This window comes from Pelodiscus sinensis, chromosome 7 (assembly GCF_052426305.1).
Source record: "Pelodiscus sinensis isolate ZL-2025 chromosome 7, ASM5242630v1, whole genome shotgun sequence".
NCBI lineage: Eukaryota > Metazoa > Chordata > Testudines > Trionychidae > Pelodiscus > Pelodiscus sinensis.
The window spans coordinates 27,657,070-27,679,971 of NC_143058.1; the positions used below are offsets into that span (position 1 = coordinate 27,657,070).

The following is a 22,902-nucleotide window of genomic DNA, read 5'->3' on the forward strand; positions in this document are numbered from 1 at the left end:
TAACAGATCTTTTAGAACTATAATTCAGATAATTGTATTTTTCATAAAAAACAATGAATGGTCCTGCAGCTCCTTAGAAACTAACAAAAAATGTACTGTAGATGGTATCATGAGCTTTCATGGGCACAGCTCACTTTTTCATCTGAGTCTTTAAGGGGCTGCAGGACCATTCGTTGTATTTTCAGTTGCAAACTAACATGGCTACCCCTCTGAGACTGTATTTTTCATCTCATCCTCTTTCTGGTTAGACGGCCTTATAATAATGATTTTGGTCTATTATGATTCACGTTTTAAATAATCTATTTAAAAATATATAAATAATATATGTAGTTAAATAACAGAAAATGGTATCTTTTGAGATTATGTAATCTATTTGTTTTGAACACTTTACATTGCTTGTATTGTTCCTCTTCATAAGGACAACAACACAAACAATTTGAAATGTTCAAAACAAATAGATTACATAATAGTTTCAAACAAGTACTATTCTCTTAAAAAGATGAAGTCAGAACCATTTAGCAGTTTAGTTCTCCTTATATGTTCATAAGGGAAAAATGTATTTTATGAAGAAAGAATTGCAGTTTTATTAATCTGATAAAGTATCCCTAAACATAAGAACGGCCATACTGGGTCAGACCAAAAGTCCATCTAGTCCAGTATCCTGTCTTCCAATAGTTGCAATGCTAGATTTCCCCAGAGGGAATAAACAGAACATGTAATCATCAAGTAATCCTACCCCTGTCTCCTATTTCCAGCTTCTTATGAACAGAGGCTAGGAACACCATTCCTCCCCATCCTGGCTCATAGCCATCTACCATTAATTGATCTTGCTGTTTTTTGAACCCTGTTAAAATCCTGGCCCTCATAAGATCTGCAAAAGTGCTGTTCCATTTTAGAACAGCTGATATTTAAGAATATTGATTATTTATAGATGGGCACAAATATTGTGCCCATCTATAAAAAGGGGAATAAGAACAACCCAGGAAACTACAGACCGGTCAGTTTAACGTCTGTCCCAGGGAAGATAATGGAGCAGGTAATTAAGGAAATCATATGCAAACACTTGGAAGGTAATAAAGTGATAGGGAATAGCCAGCATGGGTTTGTGAAGAACAAGTCATGCCAAACTAATCTGATAGCTTTCTTTGATAGGCTAATGAGCCTTGTGGATAAGGGAGAAGCGGTGGATGTCATATACCTAGACTTTACTAAGGCATTTGATCCGGTCTCGCATGATATTCTTATTGATAAACTAGGCAAATATAACTTAGATAGGGCCACGATAAGGTGGGTGCATAATTGGCTGGATAACCGTAGTCAGAGAGTTGTTGTTAACGGTACTAAATCCTGCTGGAAAGGGATAACAAGTGGAGTTCCGCAAGGGTCTGTTTTGGAACCCGTACTGTTCAATATCTTCATCAATGATGTCGATATTGGGATAGAGAGTACGCTTATTAAGTTTGCAGATGATACCAAACTGGGTGGGGTTGCAACTTCTTTGGAGGATAGGGACATAATTCAAAATGACCTTAGCAAGTTAGAGAAATGGTCAGAGGTAAACAGAATGAAGTTTAATAAAGAGAAATGCAAAGTGCTCCACTTAGGAAGGAACAATCAGTTCCATACATACAAGATGGGAAGCGACTGTCCAGGAAGGAGCATGGCGGAAAGGGATCTAGGGGTCATAGTGGACCACAAGTTGAATATGAGTCAACAGTGTGATGCTGTTGCAAAAAAAGCAAATATGATTCTAGCTTGTATCAACAGGTGTGTTGTAAGCAAAACTCGTGAAGTCATTCTGCCGCTCTACTCTGCACTAGTTAGGCCTCAGCTGGAGTACTGTGTCCAGTTCTGGGTGCCACATTTCAAGAAAGATGTGGAGAAATTGGAAAGGGTACAGAGAAGAGCGACAAGAATGATTAAAGGTCTAGAGAACATGACCTATGAAGCCAGGCTTCATGAACTGGGCTTGTTTAGTTTGGAAAAAAGAAGATTAAGGGGGGACATGATAGCAGTTTTCAAATATCTAAAAGGGTGTCACAAGGAGGAAGGAGAAAATTTGTTCCTCTTGGTTTCTGAGGACAGGACAAGGAGTAATGGGCTTAAAGTGCAGCAAGGGAGGTTTAGATTGGACATTAGGAAAAAATTCCTAACTGTCAGGGTGGTCAAATTGGAATAAATTGCCAAGGGAGGTGGTGGAATCTCCCTCTCTGGAGATATTTAAGAACGGGTTAGATAGACGGAGCTTGGTCCTGCCTTGAGGGCGGGGGGCTGGACTCGATGACCTCTCGAGGTCCCTTCCAGTCCTATGATTCTATGATTCTCTAGTTGTAGTCCTATCAAGGCAGTTATTTTGTTAATTTCTTATATAAGCATAAATCCAAAGTGAGTTATATTAAAAAAAGTTCTTATAACTTACTGTTAAGGTCAAATTAATAAATAAATTGTTTAACCACAGTAAAATCAGAGAGGATAAATATGTCCAGTAATATTTGTAATAAACTGCAAATAAAAATTGACTCTGGAATTTTAAAAATATAAACATCATAAATGTTAGGAAGTGTTTTGTTTGGCTGTGCGTCCACTGTTTGACCTAAGCCACCTGAAGAAATGGTATTATGTGAATTAATAGAAGGAATTTAGTAAAACGCATAAATGTGCTTATTGTTGACTACAACTATTTTATGATATATTGAGATGTAAGGAACTTGAAATATGGTATATATTTCTGTAATAAATAACAAGGCAATAGTAATAGCACATGAGCCTGCAAATCCTTATTTATCTGACATCAGAGGGACTATTCATGTGAATAACCACTTCATAGTATTACAGTCTTTTGTTGGTTTACTAACATTCATTATAAACCTCAGTTATAAGTTATATTTCCAAAGGCAAAACTGCATCACATTAAATTAATATTTGTATACCCACACTCAGTTTCAAAATTGAACTATAAATATAAATACTTTGCTTTCTTTTGGCCCTGCATCTTTCTTTACACCTCCAATAATTCATTGCTCTACCTCTTCATGTAAAATTGCTTCTAGTTCTCCCAGTGCTTTTATCTGAATGTTTAAAAAAAAAAGAGAGAGATAAATTTCCTTCAGTTTAAAAGCAGAACTTTCAAAAGACTTCATTAGTTTCACCAGTGATTTCAATGGTTAGGCTAAATTGTAAGCGGTATGGTTTGGTTTGGTTTGTTTTAAAACCCACCCAATTGTCAGATGTACACGTTATAAATCTTACTGTAATATTGCTCTTTATTATCCTGATGTGTTAGCTACCATAGCCATAAAAAGCACACAATAGCATAATTAGAGAAATTTTCATAATGTTTTACTATGATTATCAAATGCATTGGCATGCTAATCAAGTAGGTTGACTTTGGTGTGGCTAATAAAACGTTAGATTGTTTTATTTCATGTATAGCATATAAATTAAATATAGAAAATTTATAGTGAATCCATTTTGACAAGTTCTTAATAACTTTTTAAAGTTCCCAGACCCATGGCCTAACCTGCTAACACTGCTAGAGCTATTGTTTACTATTGGGCCTCACCTTTCTGAACTACCATGAGTTTACTTGTATCTGTTAGCACACGTAGTTCTTCGATTAAAGCATTAACTACCTTCAATAATTCAAGAGATATAAAGGGTTACTTGTCATTCAGTCACCACCTTCACATTTTTGTGTAACTCTGTTCTTCCTTATTTATTTTAATTGCCTCATTGTGCACCACCATTCATCCCTTCTATTTGGCCTATGTTTTAACCCTTTCCCGCTCATTCCTCAGCTTCTTATAGAAACGCCTCAGTGCTTTCTTCCATGCCACACCATGCACGAATATGATCAGGGAACCGACAGCCTCCATGGGCCCTTGGGCAGGGGGAGGAACTCCACAATCCTAGCAGGGGCGGCGCCAAGGGCAGCCAGCCCTCAGCACTGCCCAGAGCCCACCCCACTGGCCCACGGGCTGCTCTCAGTACTGCCTAGAGCACAGCATGCCCCCTCCCCACTCCTTAGTGCTGCTGTGGAACTCTGGCAGAGATTTGAAGAGCCCATGGCTCTAGCCACTGCTGCTGCCTTTGAATCTCCATGTCCTATTCTAGGGCATGAGGGGCTGTGCAGAACAACTGCAGTTCTTGTTCCTTTCTACTGTTCATGATTTGAGGTGGAACCCTTCATGTCGTCTTCAACATCTTACCTGTAAATTGTCTTTACTAGTTCATTATAGTTTTAGATCATTTTTAAGTTTTAGCTAATTTGGGATAAGTTCAGGGCATGGAGGGCACTCCCCTCACCACTTGAAGGAGTGAGGAGTATGCCCGAATGCCTAGGATCCCAGGAGTCAAGAACTGGGATTCCTGCACTAAGGCCTTCCTGGTGAGCAATGATTTGGCATAATGATAAGGCATTAGAAACCTAAATGGCTTCTAATGTCTTACATAAGCTTCCATTCCCTCAAAGGGCCGATTTGTCAATGCTTCCCTAGCCAAACCCATCAGTGCAAGGACATGGGGGTGTCAGGGTGAGGACTCAGTTTCATGTCTTTTGTAGGATCCAGTGTCTCCCCCTTTGTCCAGGAGCCCAGTCAACTTGCATGTACAGGCAGTCCCCGGGTTACGTATAAGATAGGGACTGTAGGTTTGTTCTTAAGTTGAATTTGTATGTAAGTCGGAACTGGTACATATTGTAGGGGAAACACTAGCCAAACATTTCTCCAGAGCTCAGTTTTATTCTCCCACACCTCACTTCCCTCAGTCCTTTATTCTCAAGCTGAGGTGTCTGCTGAGAAAAGCCGCTCCGCGTCTCCCTGGTCTGCTGGGGGGGGGGGGGGCGCTAGCTTCGCGTCTCCCTGGTCTGCTGGGGGGAAGCAGCTAGCGCGGGGTTGCCTCACCCCGTTTGTAAGAAGGGATCCGATGTAAGTCGGATCCATGTAACCCGGGGACTGCCTGTACTGTATTGCCAAACTCAAGCATTCAAAACTCATGAATCAGCCTCTCATTCCCCAAAAAGAGAATGGCTTCTTGAAATCATAGATAAAAATCCACTTGGGGATCTTTTTATTTGGCATCTGGTGTTGGAGGACAGGACCTCTGATGAGGCAGTCACCACCGCTGTTCGCTCTAAGATTTTCCATCCATGAGCAGAATGAGTTTTGTCTTGTACACCGACAGTGAGGTCACATGTACTTATTCTGATGTGTGCCACTGTGGTACCCACCAGTGGTGCATCCCCAGTGCTATGAAAATGTGTGTTTTTACTGCAGAGCAACTAACATGCATTTGCTATCCCATAGTAAAAACGTTGTGGAGACAGGACACTGTATTTTCACCAAAAAGCAAAGTAGGTAAGGGAATTGTTATGCTCCCTTCTCCACAGTGCAAAAGAGTGATGGAATAATTCATTTTAAAAATGTCTTTGATTTTGGCAGCACAAAAATGTAAACTTATTGGCATAAAGATCATCACTGAAATGAACCATAAAAATATGTAGCATACAATGGGATATAAAATTAAAAGGAAAAAAGATGGATGCAACAAATGAAGTAATAAAGTATGTGTTTCAACATTTGCAGGATGAGGAATTACTTACACAAGCAAGAATCAGTAACACATTTTCAGTTAGTGGGTGGGGGCGTGTTACTAGAAGTCCAAAACGATAATTAATACTATAGAAATATTCTTGTATATGGATTCTTTGGGAAAGGACACAGTACATGCATGTAGCTACTAACTAGTGCACCCTAGAGACTCAGGAAAAAAAGCAAGAACCACCTAAAACATATTAACTTCATGAATTTAGGATGCATAACACGTTACCTTTTAATTCTTGTGATTGTCTGTCTTGGCTGTGTATTTATGCTTAGTAAAATAATAATAGAAACTTGTCTTTGCAAAGGCTTCCATAGAAGATAGCATACTATCCTTAGGCCAGATTTTTAAAGCTATTTAGGTAACGAGTGGGATTTTTAAAAGCATCTAGGTGCTTTCAACGTGGCCTTTAGTGAATATACACAAGTGGTGGCATGTGAAAAAGCAGTAAAGTGCTGCCCGGAGAATCAAAATAAATTCACACAGGGCACCTTATTGTCATATCAAAGGAAAGTGAAGTAAATGTTGACACCAGTCCAGAATGTTAGTCAGCCTTTAAATCAAATGATCTTGAGGAATAAATTGCTGCTATAGAAAAACAAAAATGTAAACTCAAAAGTTATTACAAAATCACAATCAAAATGGAGGAGTTTATACTAGGAACATATTTTCAATGATTATTCACTATTAAAATCTAAATTAAATAACACTCAGTTCTCCATCTGCACTCTGTTTACAAACATAAACGATGAAGGGCTCAGACTAATAAGAGCATCCTTTGAAGAAGTAAATTAGGAGACCCTAGTGGAATTTTTCTCATCATAAGAAAAACAGCAGACCCAAGTCTGTCAATTCACATGTGGCTTTAGGCAGCCCTATCCCTGGCTGGAGGATGGATTTTTAACACTATAAAGAATGAGGCTCGCCAACTGCCAGGCCGTGGGATGTGACCTGGTCCCCTTGCAGCTCAGTGCAGAACTGCAGCCAGACCAGAGCAACCCTGTCTAGGCTGTCTGGAGCCTTCAGCCTGGCCAGGTAGTGCCCTGCCTGAGGGGACCAAATCCCTCTGCCTCGCCACCCCACGCCCCCTCAATCGGCTCGCCCCCTATGGGATTGCCCCTGGGACCTTCCCTCGAACCAGTCCCATGAGTGGGCAGTTGCTGCCTAGCTAGGACTTGCCTGGGGATGCTCTGTTCCAGTCCAGCCTGTGGGGGAGCCCATTGGGCGGGAGTAAGTCGGCCCCAGCATGAGGGGAGAAGGCCACTCCTGATGTAGCAACAGGGCTCAGCCCATCCCCACCTGGACCGGGGCACCTGGCACTGTGCTGCCATCCTGTCCAGCACCCTTTGCCCCCGGCCGGAGCAGTCGTGGCTGCCCACCACAGAGCTCCACTTCTGGCCCCAGCCAGGGCCACCTTAGCAACCATAGGTCACCCGACATGGGGTTCCAGCTGGGGCTGCCGGAGAAGTTGTGGGCCACTCACCATGGAGCTCCAGCCCCAACCAGGGCTGCCAGAGCATCCGTAAACTGCCTATCACAGGGCATCAGCTGTGACAGCCAGGGCCACCAAAACAACCAGGAGCCGCCCACCATGCAACTTGCAGCTCCAGCTTTGGAGAAGGCCGAAAGCTAGGGCCATGGCCGCATGGTGGCTGCCTTGCTGCCCGTGGCAGGAGGGTGGGGCAGCTGCCTGCCACATGGCTCCACCCCGGAACAGCTGATTAGCCACTGTGCAGCTCTTCTGAGGAGGTGAGTGGACCTCAAATTTCTGGTGCATGGCCACGCAGGCGCAAACCTTTCAGGGAACCCTAGTCACCACCATGTCGATGTGAGTATGAGCTGGCCTGTAGACCCTTGCCAGCCAGGCCTGCAGCAGGCATAGGTGCAGCATGGCGTGTTGCATCACATAAGTGCAAGCCACCATGTGACCCCACAGCCTCATGCTGTTTCTTGCGATGGTCAAAGTTGCGGCCTGGAGCTTTAGAATGATGTTTCTCATAGCCACAAACGTGGCACTCAGCAAGGATACCAGCCCTGTCATGCATTCAGCCTTGCTCCCACAAATGCTATTACTTGCGTGGGGGCAAGGGTTGATTTTGCCTCAACCCCAGGTGGGAAAAGATTTCCAGGGTCACAGCTATGTGGGCTCCCTTTGGCATACAGCTTTTACCACAATGGAGTACCCCTCTGGTTCCGGTCGTGTGCCTGGGTGGGAAGGCACGCCCATGGGTCACATCCGCCCCGCAACCCGGTTCGGGTCGTGTCATGTGCTTTGGATCATTCCCTGGAGGCTCATGTCCGCAGGCTCGGGTCCGAAAACCCTGTCCTCACAAATCTCTACGGACATGTCAAAACAGGTTCAGTGAAAATGACACCCACTGCGGTCAGGGGGACTAAGCTGGAAACTACCCGCTGGGCCCGACCTTCTAGCCAGCTTTGTAGAAAAAGGGGCAGGAAGTAACGTAGCATTAGTTTGGAAAAACCACAGTTAAATGTCCCAACTCAAGTAGGTTGGGCAATGTCCTTTTCCTCTTTCGCTCTCAAGTCCAGCAATGTAGTTGTCCCCTACACATGCCTAACCCTTCTCTATACCTCACTCAGTCATTGCCCTTGGTCAGGGCAGACCAGAGTTCAGAGTTGCATCTGCAGAGTTCACCTCCCCTCCTGAGTTTGGGGGGGGGAGGGAGGTAGAAGGCATTTCACTCACTCTGCTGATCACTCGCCATCCACCTACTCATTGTTCTTGGGCACTGCTCCATTGCCCCTTGCTGCAACCAATCTGCTGGCTACTCCTCACGCTTCTCCATCAGACAATCACTGTCACCAGCCACTGGCTTATAGTGGATTTGGCTCTGGACCAAACCTAGTGATTTCAGCTCTCTGATTTCAGCTCCTAGCCCAAAGCACAGTCCAACCACAAGAGATTCCAGCATCCACTGGAGTACATTTACATACAAAAGAGACTCCTAATGGAGTCTTTCTTTAACTCTAGCAAAATTCAGGACTATGTAGCACTTTAAAGACTAACAAGATGGTTTATTAGATGATGAGCTTTCGTGGGCCAGACCCACTTCCTCAGATCAAATAGTGGAAGAAAATAGTCACAACCATATATACCAAAGGATACAATTAAAAAAAATGAACACATATGAAAAGGACAAATCACATTTCAGAACAGAAGGGGGATACAGGGGGCAGGGGGAAGGAAGGTAAGTGTCTGTGAGTTAATGATATTAGAGGTGGGGAAAGGTAGATGTCTGTGAGCTAATGGTATTAGAGGTGATAATTGGAGAAGCTATCTTTGTAATGGGTAAGGTAGTTGGGCTCTTTGTTCAATCCCCCCGGAGAGTGTCGAATTTTAGCACGAATGACAGTTCAGAGGATTCCCTTTCAAGTGCAGATGTAAAAGGTCTTTGTAGCAGAATGCAGGTAGTTAAGTCGTTGAGACAGTGTCCTTTCTGGTTGAAATGGCAAGAAATTGTTTTTTCTTTGTGATCCTGTTTGATATCTGTTTTGTGGGCATTCATCCTTTGGCGAAGTGTCTGAGATGCTTGTCCAATATACATAGCAGACAAACACTTTCAGCACATGATAGCATAAATTATATTTCTGGATGCGCAGGAATATGTGTTCTTCATCTTATAACTCACTTGGTTAGGTCCAATAATGGTATCAGCAGAGTGAATATGTGGACAAAGCTCGCAACGGGGTTTGTTGCAAGGGAAGGTACCAGGGTTGGTATTAGTGTGGTATGTCCTGTGGTTGTTGGTAAGAATCATCTTGAGGTTACGTGGTTGTCTATAGGAGACTATGTATCCCTCTTCTGTTCTGAAATGTGATTTGTCCTTTTCATATGTGTTCATTTTTTTTAATTGTATCCTTTGGTATATATGGTTGTGACTATTTTCTTCCACTATTTGATCTGAGGAAGTGGGTCTGGCCCACGAAAGCTCATCATCTAATAAACCATCTTGTTAGTCTTTAAAGTGCTACATAGTCCTGAATTTTGCTTCAGCTACACCAGACTAACACGGCTACATGTCTATTACTTTTCTTTAACTCTGTCATTGAAACAGTGGAGAAAAACAGGTTGGACCAGTCTGACAGTTCAGGCAACTTAATCTATAGGGCTCTGAAAGAGGCAGTATGTGTCTATCCAAATCTGTTTACGCTGACAGGGTCTCTCCTTCTAACTGAGTTTAAAACAGTCTGGCTTTTCTGCATTGTGCATTCCCACAAAAACTGCAAGCATTGGTGGTCATATCTTACAATTCCTGCATTTACTCTTCACACAGTTTGTAACCCCACAACAGCCAAGTAGGTTACAATGAGCAATACACCTTCTAAATAATAGTTGATTATCAAACAGGCCTAAGGAAGCTGAATGAAGTGAATTTACATAACCATACCCAGGATTTCTTTCCCATTCCAGCCTGAACTGTATTTACATAACTGTTGAATACCTAGTAGGTCTAAGCAAATTTAGTGGACATACATACCACACCCAGAATTCCTTTCCCATTCCAGCTGGCTGTAATGGAAGCATTGATTCAGACCCTCCTTACACTTTTTTGAAGTACTTTTTGATAATTAGATACTTCCAGGAGTGCCAGTCACCAAGCCACATAAATATGACCCAGAATGCTGATTGTGGTGTTTAAAATGGAAAACTGCTTTTAATAAGTATAATGCGCACAAACTGAATCAGTGAGCATATTGTGGAAGTGAATTAAGATACGCAGTGCAGGCAGCAGTGTATGTGACTGTCACAATTCAGAGGGACAATTGACTTCTCTACTACTGCTAAATAAAGGTAGAGAGACTGCAGGCTTGAGCTGCAGGTATTTGGAGAAAGATAGAAACTTAGCAGAACAGTGTCATTCTCCAGGTGGAAATGACAAGCCTGTATTATTTTTTCAGCAGCCCTCTTATGAAGTACTAATAGCCTCCAGCTAGAGTAAATGCAGTGTGGGAGGCAGGCCAGCATTAAGGGTTAGTCAGATATTCTCTTTGAAGTAGCTCGGAAAAACCTTAATCTGAAGGGAATGTCAGTCCTTTGGCATGCATAATAACTGCTCAGGGTCAAGTTCATGAAAGAGAATATCTTCTGTACTACCTATTGCTCTCCTAACAAAACTAAAACAAAAAAACAAATTTTAATTGGTAGCTAATTCAAATAGTTCAAAATGCTACACTTTCCATTTAGAAGCAGAAAATCGATATAGTGATGATATAATGTACTTTTGTATTCTGTATATAAATACGTTTTCTCCTGTGGAGATTTCCTGTTTAATTTATAAAAGTCTTATCTTTACATATTAAATTAATAAAACAAAGTGCTAACACTTATTTTAAAAGTGAACACATGAATAGGTGTGCTTTTGTGATTTGCACAAATGGTTCCTTGGCTGCCAATGGGAGATCTGTGTAGTGAATTAAGTAAGTTGAATGTGATCTGTTTTTGTATGTACTGTATTTTGATTATCAGCAGTTTTTGAAAATGGGGTATTTCCATTGTAAACAATCATGGACAGTAATTTTTTTTCATTCTAGAAGCGGAAAGCTAAATAACCATTTAGAAGCTGCTATACACGAGGCCATGAGTGAACTGGACAAAATGTCTGGGAATGTAAGTTCCTTTGTTTTTAGTTATATAGTATTTATTTTCATACATTTATGAAATGGGTTTTTCCATTTTATGGCATTTTCAAGCAAACTCTTTTTGTATTATTAAGTTTTTAAATAATAACATTGAAAAAGATGTATAATTTCAGTTAGATTGTGATTACTCTGCATTATTCCTCTCCACCCAGAGTAACTATTGGATACTTATCTTTTATGTGTGAGATCTACCTATATTTTGAACAGACCCTGTACTCCCACGACTACCCCTGGCGTTTTGCCTGAGTAAGGAATCCAAGAATCAGACCCATCTTGTCCAAGTTTGCAACAGCATTAAAAAATCTTATGACTGTAACACTACAATGAATAATCTTCATCTAAAACAAAATAGAAAATATAAGAAGCAAATTAAGATGAATAAACTCAAAACCTAACTATGCTTGTTTTACTTTTTGTTTTCACTTTTACTTTGTGGCATACAGACAAAATAAATTTCTAATAATGTTAATACACTTTTAAAATGTATTTGGAATTTTGTTATACTCTTGTTATCACAGAAGTCATGCAAATTATTAAAAACCATTACAATACATTAAAAATACTCAAAACTTCTAATTAGTATTTTTATAAGTATTAATGGTTTTAACTATTAAAATAAAATTAATTTTTCCCCTGATATTATAAACCTCAACCCTGCAAAGACTCATGTACATATTTAACTTTACACAACCAAAAAGATTTAAATGGGACTATTTATGGTGTGTGAAAATAAGCATATGCAGAAATCTTTGCGAGATTTGCACCTTAGACATGGTTTTAGTACTATCTGGAATACTGTCTATATCTCTTGCTGTCTGCTTTGAATTGTTGATGAAACTGAACCTTTTGATTATTAGCTTTATTAATAGAGAATTATGGGTTTTCATCTATAGTAAATTTTAAATATATAATATGATTGACATAGACTATAACTGATACTAGCAATAACATCTGTAAGATGAAATTCTAGCTGAATTGAAGAATTTGATGGTGACATAAGGACATTTTTTTCATATGATTCAAGGATTTGTAATTTTTGATTAATAGTTATCTGTAACCTACTGATTGCTTTTTTTCCAAAATACACAGCCTCAATTCTACCAACAGATGGTGGTGGTATTCCATGTAAAACAGCCGTACATTGTTTTGCATTCCATCTCTTGTAGCAGTGTTAAAAATGTTTTTAATGGTTTTATATGATCATGATCTTTCCTCCCAGCTTTTGAATGGAAAATAATTGATGATTAAAAACATTTTCACTTGATAAATAATCTACAGATCAACCTGAAATTTATGATAATGGATGAAAATAGTTGGCTGAAAATGGTTTATTCCTTAAATTCTGGTCTCTGGGGCTCTGTCTACATTGCAGAGCCATTTTGGGATACTGAAAGTATCCCGAAATAGCTCTTTCACATCTTTTGAGCATGCTTGTTATTTCGAAATATAACGGGCTCACTATTCCAATGTCCCTGTAAGCCTCGTTTCACAAGGGTTAAGGGACGTTTTGGAATATCGCTTTATTTTGAAATTTGACTCTGTTAGATAGCACCACATTTCGAAATAAGCTATTTTGAAATTACCTCAAAATAAGCTACACAATTCACATAGTGCAAATTGCGTAGCTTATTTTGAGGTAAGGGTGTCATGTAGATGCAGTGATGGCCAGAGCCCCGGACCCTTTAAGTTGCTGGGCCGTGCACTCCAAGCAGTGCTAAAGGCTGAAAGGAGTGCACTGCACTCCAGTCAGCGCTGAGGGCTGGCAGGCCTTGGCCCGAACCCTTCTGGGAACGTGAAGCTGGGGGACCTCCCCATACTGTCCAGGGGCCCACAGAGTTCTGTTTGCTCTGCTGTTGTTATTGTTTTGTGTTTCAGTTCTTTGTACAGTGATGGAAGTAGTATTTTTCTCCTGAAATTAATGTTCTTGAATTTACTTCTAATTCTGGTTTTAATCTGAAAATTACAAGCTGTATCACTTGGAGAGCATAATAACTTTTCAAGCAATACTATAGTTTATTGATCACTAGCAGGTTCTCTAATTTCTGTGCTAAACTTTCCATTTATTTATTTTCTAGGTACACCAAATCCCACAGGGAGACAGACAGGTGAAGCCTCCAAAACCCAAGAGGAGGAAGATCTCTAGATAACATTGAATGTCTTTGTTTCTGATCCAGTACTTATCAAATTGAACATGCACATAAATCAGTATGTAGGTATCGATATAGATATTATATCAATATTTATATCAAGGACAGATAGATACCATCAAAGGGTGCTAAGCAAAATAGTGGTACAATATTTTTGGTGATCATGTGGGATAGTTAATGCTGGATAAACCAATCAGATTCCTTGAAAGATTACACTTAAAAATGTCAGATGATTACTGAATTTTTTCTATAATACTAAAATTGTGATTATAAAAATAGTCCAAATGTTTCTGATGAATTTTCATTGTGTATATAGCTAATACAGAATTTCATGGTGATATCTGAAATGTAAATATTGTACAATATTGTCATGTACAAGCGTACCTAATGCACACTTTATCTTTTATTGTACAAAAAAATAGTGTACAAAATTCTTTGGTTTCTATTGAGTACACATACAAGAGACTACCAGTGTAAAGTGATAAATAAAAAATACAGCCTAAATGCTTTTATATGATAATGTAAAAGATGCTGTTTTTGTATTTAACAGCAGAGAAAAGGCATGATTATGTAATACCTTAATTATGGCATACACTTCACACCACTGAGTGTTCATTTATATTGTCTGTTTCGAATGAACCTTGCCTGGAAGTACTGTACTCCATTCAGGTCTCTGTAGGAGAGTGCAAACTTGCAGATTCCTAAAGGGATGTGGGATCACAGGTCTAATTAAGAATTCAAAAGCTGCAACCACTGGTTGCATTTTATTTAGTTAAGTTTTAAAGTAGAGTGCTGTAGATTTTATTTTAAAAAAAGTTTAGATGAAATATTTTAGTTAGCCATTTCTGTAGTTGAAGTTTAATAGCCACCTTCTAAACTAAGCAATTTATACCGCCATTGACTTTGAATTCCCCCAAACCCTGTATTTGTTAACCTGGGGTTTTTAACCTGATTAAACATACTGTTTACATATATGGGGGAATGGCCCTATTTTAAAAATATGAGTGTTAATGTTGATTACAATTTGATCTTTCAGTGGAATAAAAGAGCATGCTCAACAGCATTCCTAAACAATAATTCTAGTATCCCTCATACAGTATTACTAAACTGAAAGTTAAAGGTGGCTAACAAAACTATTAGCAACAGTAATTTTATCAGTATTATGTAACATATCAGATTTATTTTATTTAAAAAGAATTATTTATACCATTAACAGATTCTTATATATATTAACGTGGCTGAAATATGCAGGTTAAATCTATTAACCAAATTATTTATGTTAAGTGAAAATGTGAAACATATGTAGAAAGGAAGTAATACACTACAGATATACAAGCCTAAAGCTGTCAGCCATTATAAAAGTAACAAAAAAAGTTAATAAGTGTAGCACAACATCATTTTTTTCATTGATGGTGGTGGTAGTACACCCTTCTTCTCAAAGTAAATTCTCATTTCTCCTTGCCTTTTTCCAAGATGGAGTCCGTAAGATGGACTTCTTCATCTGGGAACCACCACGTCTTTAACCTGAAATTCCTTTTTCTCTATAGCGGCAAATCTGCATCCTCTAGTTAAGACTGTTAGTAATCAGCATCTTCTGACGCTGATAACATTGCCACTCTATTGATAATCCCTGTTTGGCACTTGTACAGTGAATAACTATTCCTTTCCCCACTGACTTTCTCCAAAACCCAAACTCAATTATCTGTGTGACATGATTGAGATCCATTGGCCCAGAGGATAAAGAGACCTGAGGACATTTCCAAACTCAGTTTTCTTGTTCCACAGCACATAGCACTACAACTGGGTTAACCTGCTTTTTCATGTTTCATAGACAGCTCTTATTCTTTTCCCCCACCCCGACCTTATGGAATGCAATTAGCTACACTAAGCTACAGTGGCCTGGAGGCAGGAACCCATCCTTCCACTGGGTAGGTTCATTTGTCTTTTGTGTAATGGCGGGACAGCCTGCCATGGTCCTACATGCAAACTCATGTGAAGTGATCTTTTGTGTAGTTTAGTTAACACTTTTTGTTACAAGTTGATGTGTTTGTTATGTTTAAAGAGTTAATGTTGTCCATTTTTCGTATCAGCCTGCTTTTCTGCTGTTTTGTCTACATAGATGTTTTTATTCATAAATACATGCGTGTGTGTGTGTGTGTGCGCGCGTGTGTGTATGTTTATATTTAGTTTGGGTTTTTTTACCTTTTTCTTTTCGGTCTTAACACTGAGTTTGTATTGACCAACCCTTCTTTTGGCAGTTTAACTAATTAGGTTTGTACTTTCTCACCAATGTATACTTTACATTAGTAGACTATGTAAAGTATTTTTGTGCACTTGATTTCATTGGTTAATAATGGCATTGATGTGGGTGCTAGGCGTAGTTTGTTTCAGTCCATACAGATTTTTTTTTCTCTTTTAGAGTTTTTATGGTTTCATGTAAGCAGTTAATGTAAATATTGTGAGCATTACAGGTCATGCAGTGTTGTAACATTTTAAAAAATGTTGCACCTACTTTACAATTAAAAAACTGGTCACTCATACTTGAATTTTGCCCATAGAGCCATTTCTTTCTCTTTGCATTAAAGCATAATATACTTTTTTGATGGAGGCCCAGACCTTTCTACATTATTATTTTTTGTTTAATAAATCTATATTTTTTCTAATAGAAGACTTAAAATGAAAAAAAAATTAAAAATACTTTTTGCCTAGTTTCTAATTTAAGAGAGTACTCCTATATTTAGATTGTGACAAAATACCCCATTGTGGAAAGTGGAATAATATTTTAATTGGCATTAATTTGGCACAGTCATGTGACTCTGTGAACTTTAAGTGACTGCAAGTGAGCCCACAAGAGGAATTAGTTTTTAATTAGCTTAATTATTTAAACTTAGTATCATGCTTTGAGGCTGCAAAGTGCTAAGTAGTCTCATTATTTATGGTTAGTTTATTTATTGTGGTTTATTTATAAGTGGGCTGTAGTATGTCGAGTCATTTCACATATGATAAAAGTCCAGGGTATTATTCCTCTTTCTATCATGGTGCATTTTGTGAACACCAATTAAAGAAAAAATATTTCCATTAATTTCAATGGACTTCCTTTGTATTCTTGCTGCCGACAAAAAAGATATTGCTGGAATTAGCTATGAAAATAGCTTCCCCGTAGTCAAACAAACAAATAAAAAAACACATTTTCGATCTCCCAGATCTGTTATACTCAATCTAAGATTTAAAGTGGCTGTTCTTTTTTTTTTTTACATCAAATATTAAGTTATTTCCTAAATCATTTTTACAGAAAGTTTAGAAATAATGCACTATCATCTGAGTCCCAGAGTTTGATGAAATAGAGGAAATAGAGGGCTCGTGGTGGACTGAATTACCTTAGAAATACTACCTTTCTTAATTACAGTTTGTATTTTGCTATGTAGGGTTGTAATGTGAGAATTCCAGCAGAGCACTAGCAAAAAAATGCTTTTCTATTTAAAAAAAAATCCATTCTAGTCTTACTAAGAATTAGAAAAAAAATTAATATCAGTTTTGTAATTTTTGATAAAGTTGTCGATATGATTAAATCACCAAAAAAAAGTTACTGTGATGTTCTCTTCGGGGCAGGGACCATGTCTTCCTTTATGTTTATAAAATTCCTAGCCCAGTGAGACCCTAATCTTGTATGGGGTCACTGGTGCTATGTAGTATTAAATATTAGAGAATAATCTTACAGATAAGGAAAATACACAAAAGCAAGAGAATTCACAAATGAGAGTGAAAATTGAATTCCATCTGTTGTGCCCAGCTATTATCACGCAGATGTAAAATCATCAAGGTAAGTTCAGAAAATAGATTGCCTGGTCAACCATTGGGTCTTTTATCTCCAAGCCTCCTCCCCCAAAACCAGGATATTAAGTCAAAATATACCTGCAGGTATAAAAAGAGGTTTTGGTTATTTTCCTTTTGCTGTGTTTTTAACAGTACTAACTGAAATCTTTAATTCACAATTCAGAATTCCCTCAGTATCTTCAACCAATAGGCATTAGCATCTGATCTGGTGTACTGGTAGAATACAAAACATATATAGACTCGTGGTGTCAGAATTAGTGCAAACACAGTTCAACTCAATGGTGTTATTTACACAATGTGTCAGAAACAGACGTAAGCAGACCTTGTATGAAGAGTACTCCACAAGATCTCATCATAGAGTTCCACTGATCATCCAGGGATTTTGCATCGACTATTTGACTAGTCGATAGAGCGTTTCAACATCTGAAGTGTAGAACCAGCCCTAAGGTTGTTGCTTCACTTTGAAGGTCCACATGGAGCCTGAGATCAGCTGGGAACTCCCCTGTTGACCCCAGTCTCCGTGCAGCGTTGCCACTTTGAAACGCTGTGGGAACCCGGAGTCAGACTTCCTGTGACATTTCAAAGTGGCAGTGCCACGTGGAGCCCAGAGTCAGCCAGGGAGTCCGCAGCTGTTCCTGGGCTCCACGCAGCACTGCCTCTTTGAAATGCCAGGTGGATCCTGACACTGGGCTCCCTGCAGTGTTTCAAAGAGACAGTGCCGCATGGAGCACAGGGTCAGCTGGGATGTTGCTGCTTTGAAATGCTGGGAGGAGCCTGACGCCAGGCTCCCCACGGCATTTCAGAGAGGCAGCGCTGGGCTCTGGCCCCAGGCTCTACACAGCACTGCAGGTTTGAAGTAGTCTCTCCTTGCCCTCCCCCCCGCTGCCTCTTTCTGATAGAAGCAGCAAAGGAGGGGGACTGGTATTTGCTTATCGGATAGTCGACTAGTCCTTCACATCCCTATTAGAAATACAACAGTTCTGCTTTTGTAATCTAAAGGCAAAGAGCCTGATTTTCAATGACGTGCACTTTGGTTAGTCATTTAGACTAGCATGCAAGGTAGTGTAGACCACACCCCAGTCAGAATGGTAGGATATTGCACTGATGTAAAAGAGTATACAAGCACTGTCAGGCCCAACCTCTTTGATCCTCCTTCTTCACCAAGCTTTATTTTATGTTGTTTGTTCATTTTGAGCAACGAGAACACCAAAAATGTATGGAAATGTTTCTTTTTTTCGTATATTTTTTCCCTTGAGTGCACAGACCAGAGTGGTCTTTCTCCTTTCAGGTGTAATACCTGTGAACTCAGCGCTTGTCTACACACTAAAGTTATTCTGGATAAGGAAGGATGTGAATTTAAAGCAGTTTTGGACAGAGGGACGTTTTCCATTTTAGCTTAATCCACTTTGGAAAAGGGATTATTTTTCCACACATAGAGTTATTAGAATATCTCTTCCAGAATAACTCCATGTATAGACAAACTTGAGAAGGATGGGTTCATGCTCATTCATCAGAATAGATCATCGATAGCTAAAGAAAATCACATACATACATTTTGGATTAACTGTTACTTTAAAAATCTTCAAGTAAAAACCCAAACCAAAGGATGTTGGAGTTGAATTCAGAGTCTGGGTCCAGATTTGAATAGCACTTATAAAACTTACAGTAACAAATACAAAGGTCTCCATTCCAAACATTTGTATAAGTCAAGGTCTGTCAATTAGTCACAGGGTTATTGGATGATGAGAAAAAATCCTACAGGTAAGTCCTAGTGATGTAGATTATTTAAGGGGCTAAAATTATAATTCTGTATTTATTTATGAATTCTTTCATCTAGAACCAGTAATGTCCATATTGCTGTGCAGACAGATAAGAATTCAGTGTTCCTTTCCTGAGGAAAGTGTTGGGTCAACAAAAGTTAAAATGGCAACAGAACATGGTGGTACAACAGCAGAGAGGACACAAACATATGGGAGACAGGAAAGATACTTTTGTCAAAATAATAATGATGATAACCTATCATTCAATGAGGTTCTGTTTCACATTTACCTGGGAATCTGAGAGGCAGTTTATAATCTGCATGACAAAGGAAGCTCACTGCACCAAGGCTGAGAGGGGTGATAGAAAGCTAGTCAAAATATAAGGTTCTTTTAGTTTTGCCCATATGGATGCTCCATTGTAGGTGTGCAGGTACCTCTACTGAGAGATTTTAGCACCACCTCTTCAGCCTGCATCTGGGATGCTGTGATCCCCAGTCTTCCTAATATGGTCACCTGTGGCTACTGGGATCTGTGGGCAGCCTACAGGCCCCACGCTTCTCAGGTATCTGGTATCTCCCACAGAAATTCCTGCAACAGTCTTCTACAGCCTCCAGAACCCCACAGAAGAAACTTCCTAGGAAAAGGAGGCCAGAATACAGATGGAAACTACTCCACTGACAAACAACTCCTCTTTCTCGCCTGATTAGACAAAAAGAAGTATTTCTTCACACCATGCTCAGTCAACCTGTGGAACTCCTTGCCAGAGAACTGTGAAGACCAGGACTTTAACAGAGTTCAAAAAAGAACTCGATAAATACATGGAGGTTAGGTCCATCAATAGCTGTTAGCCAGCAGAGATAGGAATCATGTCCCTAGACTCTGTTTGTCAGAAGCTGGAAATGAGTGACAGGAGAGGGATCATTTGGTGATTCTCTGTTGTATTCATTCCCTGTGAAGAACCTAGCATTGGCCACTGTCAGAAGACAAGATAATAGGCTAGATGGACCTTTGGTCTGACCAAGTATGGCAGTTCTTATGTTATGTTCCATCATTAGTGGATGATTTCAAGCTTTACCAAGGTCTTACTAAAGAGGGTGGGTGAGGTTCTGCATATTCTCCTTCACAAAGTGAAAGGGTTACACCTCAAATTGTTGGACATGCTACAGACCTCTGCTGCCTCATCTAAGATTGTTTTAATTTCTAATTAACACCTTTAGGGTTGACAGGTTCTTTGTTCCAGGATCAGGCCCAGTATTCAATTATTCTATGGTTGGGAACCCAGATGTGCACAGTTGCAACACTCACACTATAGAAACTCTTGTATATTTACAAATAGAGTTTATTAATATAGTTAGCACTGTCACAAACACCCCAGTTTCATAAGATAGGGAATGTACATCCATATTTCCATACCGTATACTTACATCATTCCTTCTAGAACAATCTTAGGTGTTAGCCCATCATCTTTCTCATTACCTTCACCTTCCCCATCATCATCTGGGGCATCATTCTGGCCCTTCCAAGGACTGCATCTTCTCCTCCCTCTCGCCCCTAAGCTGGGGTCCCACTTTTATACTATCTGACACTGACGTGTTTGATGCATATTCAATAGGGGATATTGCTAATGTTGAAGTGTTCTTTTCCTATAGGTCAATGTATCATTGCTCTCAACTTATTATCATATACGTCAATGCGTTACCATGGGCCTTTGTGGTCATTTATCACGTCCTGTGTCCTGATTACTTCAGCTCAGTCTGAACCAGTAATTTTGGGACTTTTTATATAATAATACATCTGCTGAGTCTGAGGGTATTTTCTCTACCATCCTATGTGGGTGAAAGGTCCCAGGTATAAGTTCTCCTTTTCAGTCCAGGGAAGCTCTAAATATGACCTGTGTCTGGGTGAGATCAGTGTTTCAAGCATAGAAATCTCCTAACCTTAGCTTCTGCTGATCTTGTAAATGGCCTTTCACAGTCTTTAGCAGATTTTGTACATTACAGCTCTTAACTATTACCTCTATACTAAATCTACCCATTAATATATTAATGAATTAATCTAAATCAACATAACCATATTATTAGCATGATAGGCAAGTAATGTGATAGACTACACATCTTACTCTTAGAGAATTTCCCTGCCAGTCAACAAAGCACTTTTAGACTTTGCCAAGATAATCTAGTGAACGTCAGCCTCTATTGCTCCAGCATATAAGAGGGAAAGCAAAAAGTATTACATGCTCCATAAGGAGGTAGATTTTCTTTTCATGCATCCTCAGCCTAACTCTGTCATGGATTATGTTAACATCACACCAAAGCCACCCTCTGTGTAGACTGGAAAAAGTTTGACCTGTTTGGGAGGAAGACATACTCATTGGTGACTTTAAAAAGCAGGATTTCAAATTAACAAGCTCTAATTGTCAACGTTGTCTAATATGCGAAACTCAACGTTTTTGACTGCTTGCTAGAAGCACAAAAGGAACTGTTTTAAGCCATTATCCATCAGTGCCAGTTGGTAGTGAGAACAGTACTACAGACTGCACTGGATACACTGGAGGCAATGGCGATTTAGCCTGAGTGGTGGTGATATTGAGGCGCATCCTGTTATACTTATCAGGGTTGCCAAAGAAAGTGCAGATGATGGTTGAGAACCTCCCATTCGAAGGACCCGATCCTCAACTTCTTAACCCTTGTCTTCAAAACACCAGTTTTGATGTGTTGGTCAAGGCCCTGGGTATCCACTCCTTGCAACTACAACATATAGACCTTTCACATCCCTTCAGAAGTTGCCTGAGCCTTCCTCAGGAGTTTGGAAGAACACTACATCTAAGAATGGGTCTTGGAGATTATTTTGAAGGATTACTCTTATTTACTTCATGTCCCTTTCCTTCCACACACCCTCCCTCCCCATTCCTTTCTGGGACCCTTTTTATTCCTGATATTTCCTGATCCCCAAAAGAAAGAGAAGTTGGAGACCAATAGAAACACATGCTGTCAGCTGTGGGTGCTCTGCCAATCAGCTGGGAGTCACCAGAATCTCTCTTGGGCATCCGCCCAAGCACTCATCTTACAGGGAACACTTTTGGAGACCCATATTTGATCTAAGGGTACTAAATATATATGTGAAGGCACAGAAGTTGAAGATGGTCACAGTAGTACCCATTATTTCATCACTGGAACAAGGAGATTGATTCTCGGCCCTCAATCTATAAGATGCCTACTTCCACCTCTTAATCTAACTGTCTCACAGACATTCTTCCAATTTACCTTTGAGCAAAATCACTATCAGTACAAAGTGCTCCCATTCAACCTCTCATCCATCCCCAGGTTATTCTCCATGGTCCTCTCCATCATATGAACAGTAGGTATTATTTAGCCATTCCTGGACAATTGCCTTCTAAAGGCTCATTCCTTCCAAGATGCTCCATCAGCTACCCAGAGAGCTATGCACATACTTGCACAACTAGAGATCCAGCTTGTTAATAACCTCAGTACAATGTCTGGAGTTTAATGTGGCCAAACTTGAGTCAGTACAAGAGAGAACATTCCTCATGCTGCACAGATTCAAAATCCTGATGAGTCTCGGAGACAGGCCAGCCCACAAACACAGGCTAGGAATTGCCTCCAACTTCTCAGTAGATGGTGGCATGCACATTTGTTTTTATATAAGGTGTTTTCAAATATAGCTCAGCTTTGTTTAGTCTCCTAACAAGAACAGGCTAAAATAGCTGCTATTCATGCCTTCCAGGGTCTAACACTCCATGAACTGGTGGAAAGAACCAGCCAGCATGCATGCAGGCATTCCATTCAAACAACCCCCATCAACACTGATTCTAACAGCAAATGCCTCTGTGATAGGCTGGGGAGCCCATTTAAATGACTGCAAAGCGGCAAGTGATCTCCCAA

General features: G+C 39.8%; 1 protein-coding gene across 8 annotated transcripts in view; it reads left to right on the forward strand.

Moving 5' to 3' along the window:
* MBD5 (methyl-CpG binding domain protein 5) overlaps positions 1-15,492 on the forward strand; it is a 253,117-nt gene extending 237,625 nt beyond the window's left edge. For all 8 annotated transcript variants that reach the window (XM_075933345.2, XM_075933340.2, XM_006135680.5 and 5 more), the window contains 2 exons: positions 11,152-11,227; positions 13,335-15,492. In XM_075933345.2, the coding sequence (XP_075789460.2) occupies positions 11,152-11,227; positions 13,335-13,406 (148 nt within the window). In that variant the 3' untranslated portion in view covers positions 13,407-15,492. The remainder of the gene's footprint in view (positions 1-11,151; positions 11,228-13,334) is intronic.
* The last annotated feature ends 7,410 nt before the right edge of the window (positions 15,493-22,902 follow it).